This window comes from Gastrolobium bilobum, unplaced genomic scaffold, assembly GCF_033153095.1.
Source record: "Gastrolobium bilobum isolate Gb01-03AN ecotype WA unplaced genomic scaffold, APGP_CSIRO_Gbil_v1 utg2867, whole genome shotgun sequence".
Classification (NCBI taxonomy): domain Eukaryota; kingdom Viridiplantae; phylum Streptophyta; class Magnoliopsida; order Fabales; family Fabaceae; genus Gastrolobium; species Gastrolobium bilobum.
In genome coordinates, this window is record NW_026896050.1 from 196,419 (window position 1) to 200,236 (window position 3,818).

Consider the following 3,818-nt stretch of genomic DNA (forward strand, 5'->3'; position numbering starts at 1 on the left):
TCATTCCTTTGTGTTACATGTACAGATATCATGAGGAGGGCTCGTGGTTGCCGTGGGACACGAGGTGCAGATCCTCAGCCGCCGGATCCGATTACTGCAGTTCATAATGCTTTGCAGGCGAAAATGATCGCGAATCGAACCATGACTGAAAACCTGATGAAAAACAATCAGGATATGATGACTGCCTTCTTGAATGAGATGAGGGCTGCTAGAGATCGTCATAGGCGGGATGACACCTACACCTACGCCATCTGTTACTCCTCAGCAGGGGGAGAGTGGAGCTAGTCACCACACTGGTGAGGCTAGCCACCATACTACGGATCCTACATATGTTCCGCAACCTTCTGTTGTTCAGTCCACTGGGGTTGCTGAGCCAATTGTTGATGATGCTGCTGATGAGCGAAGGCTCATATCATTTAGGAAACACAAGCCACCCGTATTTCAGGGGTCAAATGACCCGAAGGAGGTTACTACTTGGCTAAGGGGAATGGATAAGGTATTCCAGGTGATGAGGTGCCAAGATCCGCAGAAGTTATTATATTCTGTGTATATGTTGGAGGGTGATGCCCAAGAATGGTGGGACAGCGTTTCTCGTCCTTATGTTGTTCAGGGTGAAGAGATCTCGTGGGCCATGTTTGAGGGCCTATTTCATGAAGAATACTTTCCCCATGATGTGAGAGAAGCTAAACAGGGAGAGTTTGATAAGTTGGTGCAAGGGTCAATGTCTGTGGATGCTTATGTGACTAAATTCAATGAGTTGGTCAAGTTTGCTAATTATGGAGGTACTCTGCCTACGCCCGAGTTTTTATCTACAAAATTCCAAAGAGGGCTGAGTGAAAAGATTGCCAAGAGGATGTCAAATACGGCAGTGAGAAATTTTGCTGATCTTGTGACCCAATGTAAGAGGGTTGAGACTGTTTATGGTAGATATCCGAAATCTAATTCCGCAAAAGAGCAAGAGAACAAGAGGACTGCTGGTCCCTCTGGAAATAGTAATAGAGCTGGATACCATCCCAATAACAACAGGGGAAGGGGGTTACAATTAAGGCAGCGTCCTGGTCAATTTAAGAAGAGTGGAGCCCCGGGCGGTGGAACTGTCGATAAATACTATACCCCACAGTGTGGGAAGTGCAAGAGATACCACAGAGATGTATGTGGTGCTGGCCCGGGGGCTTATTTTAAATGTGGTCAGACAGGCCATTTTGCTAGGAGTTGTCCATCTTCTGCTGGACAGGCTGCGAATCTGCAGGCCTGGGCATCTTATACTCCTACTGCGGGACAGGCTGTAAATCTGCAGGCCTTACCGACTACTACTACTACTGCTGCTATCCCTACAGTTGGAAGGGTGTACACTACAACTGCGCAACATACTGAAAAGGCCCCGAACTTGGTAAAAGGTATAATCTTCATTTCTAATGTTGATTTGTCTGTGTTGTTTGATACGGGAGCTACGCATTCGTTCGTGGCGGAATATGTTGCTAAGGGGTTGGGATTAAAAGTATCACGGATGATTCCCCCTATGCGTATTACTACGGCTACAGGAGAGGTTAGTGATTCCACCTTCATTTGCAAAGAGGTCGGGTTTGTCTACGAAGGCAGGGGCTACACTATTGATTTAATTATCTTGCCCCTGGCTTCTGTTAATTTGATATTGGGCATGGATTGGTTGTCTCAAAATTGTGCAATGATTGATTGCTGCGGCAAGAGGTTGGTATTGTCTCACGAGAAGCCCTCGGTTACTCCGTCTCCCTTTTTGTCTATGTGTCAAGCTGTTAAAGCCTTGAAGGCTGGGGATCAGGGTTATATTTTCTTGGGTGGATTGGTGGGTGGTAAGGAGATTGAAATTTCTACGATTCCGGTGGCTAATGAGTTTGAGGATGTATTCCCTGATGAGATACTGGGATTTCCACCTGAGAGGGAGATTGAATTTTCAATAGAATTGTTGCCTGGTGTGGGGCCTATTTCATTGGCTCCATACCGGATGACGCCACTTGAGTTGGCTGAGTTGAAGAAACATGTTGAGGAACTGTCAGCAAAGTATTTTATTAGGCCGAGTGTGTCTCCGTGGGGAGCACCGGTAATCTTTGTGAAAAAGAAGGATAGAACCATGAGACTGTGTACTGACTACCGGAAATTGAATAAAGTTACGGTTAAGAACAGGTACCCATTGCCGCGTATTGATGACTTGTTGGATCAGTTGAGGGGTGCCTGTGTGTTTTCAAAGATTGATCTCTGGTCCTGATACCATCAGATTCGGATTAGGCCGGAGGATATGCCTAAAACGGCCTTTCGTTCTAGATATGGACACTACGAGTATCAGGTGATTCCATTTGGGCTTACAAATGCCCCGACGGTGTTCATGGACTATATGAATCGTATCTTTAAACCGTATTTGGATTAGTTTGTGATTGTGTTCATGGATGATATCTTGATCTATTCTAAGAGCAGAGAAGAGCATAGTGAGCATTTGAGGACTGTGTTACAGGTATTATAGGATAAAAAGTTGTATGCGAAGCCGTCAAAGTGTGAATTTTGGTTATCTGAGGTACAATTTCTGGGTCATGTTATCTCTGAAAGGGGTGTTGTGGTGGATCCAAATAAGATTGATGTTGTTATGTACTGGGAACTACCAAAAACTGTTACTGAAATTCGCAGCTTTCTGGGTCTTGCTGGATATTATCAGAGGTTTATTGAGGGGTTTTCTACAATGGTACTGCCATTGAACCGATTGACATGAAAGGATACTCCTTTTGTGTGGACCCAGGAATATGAGAGGTGTTTTCTAGGCCTTAAAGAGAAGTTGACTACTGCTCCTCTGTTGACCCTCCCCGATCCGGAAGGTGAGTTTGAATTATACTGTGATGCTTCCAAGAAAGGTTTGGGGTGTGTGCTGATGCAAGAAAGGAGAGTTGTTGCTTATGCTTTGAGGCAGTTGAGGCCTCATGAAGAGAATTATCCGACGCACGATTTGGAGCTTGCTGCCATCGTATTTGCCTTAAAAATTTGGAGGCATTTTCTGTATAGGATGACATTTGCTGTATTCAGCGACCACAAAAGTTTGAAATATTTGTTTGATCAGAAAGAGTTGAATATGAGACAGCGAAGATGGGTTGAATTTTTAAAAGACTATGATTTTTAGTTGAAATACCATCCGGGTAAAGCTAATGTGGTAGCGGATGCCTTGAGTAGGAAGTCTGTTAGTGTGTCCCAGTTGATGTTGTGGGATAACGAAGTGATTGAACAATTCCGTGATTTGAAATTGACGGATGTCTTTATTGGTAGTGTGGAAGAATCTAAGTGCTTTCGAGTGGAAAATAAACTGAATGAGAAGATTAAAGAAACACAGGTACGAAATGACAGTGTCAAGTATTTGAAAGGGCATAGTGGCAAAGAGTTAGCAGAGGAGGTAATGTTTGAGGGCCATAAGGGTCAGTATGTTGTACACCCAAGTGCCACAAAAATGTATCAAGATCTGAAAACTAAGTTCTGGTGGCCTGGGATGAAGAAAGATGTTGCTGAGTATGTGTCAAGGTGCTTAATTTGTCAAAAAGTCAAGATAGAACATCAGAAACCTGTAGGGTTACTTCAGCCGTTGGATATACCAGAGTGGAAATGGGAGAGCATCTCGATGGATTTTGTTGTTAGTTTGCCTCGGACTCAGGCTGGTCACGATTCGATTTGGGTAATAGTGGACAGGCTCACGAAGTCTGCACATTTTCTGCCAGTGCGAGTGGATTTCTCTACGGAGAAACTAGCTAAGTTATATGTAAAGGAGATTGTAAGGCTCCACGGGATACCGGTTAGCATTGTTAGTGATC

At 44.3% G+C, this 3,818-nt stretch overlaps 1 protein-coding gene across 1 annotated transcript; it reads left to right on the top strand.

Moving 5' to 3' along the window:
- Positions 1-229: 229 nt before the first annotated feature.
- Positions 230-1,397, top strand: LOC133297457 (uncharacterized; the record flags this gene model as incomplete). Its single annotated transcript, XM_061496605.1, has 1 exon — positions 230-1,397. A coding segment is annotated over exon 1 (1,168 nt), but the record flags the coding sequence as incomplete, so codon positions are not given.
- Positions 1,398-3,818: the final 2,421 nt, after the last annotated feature.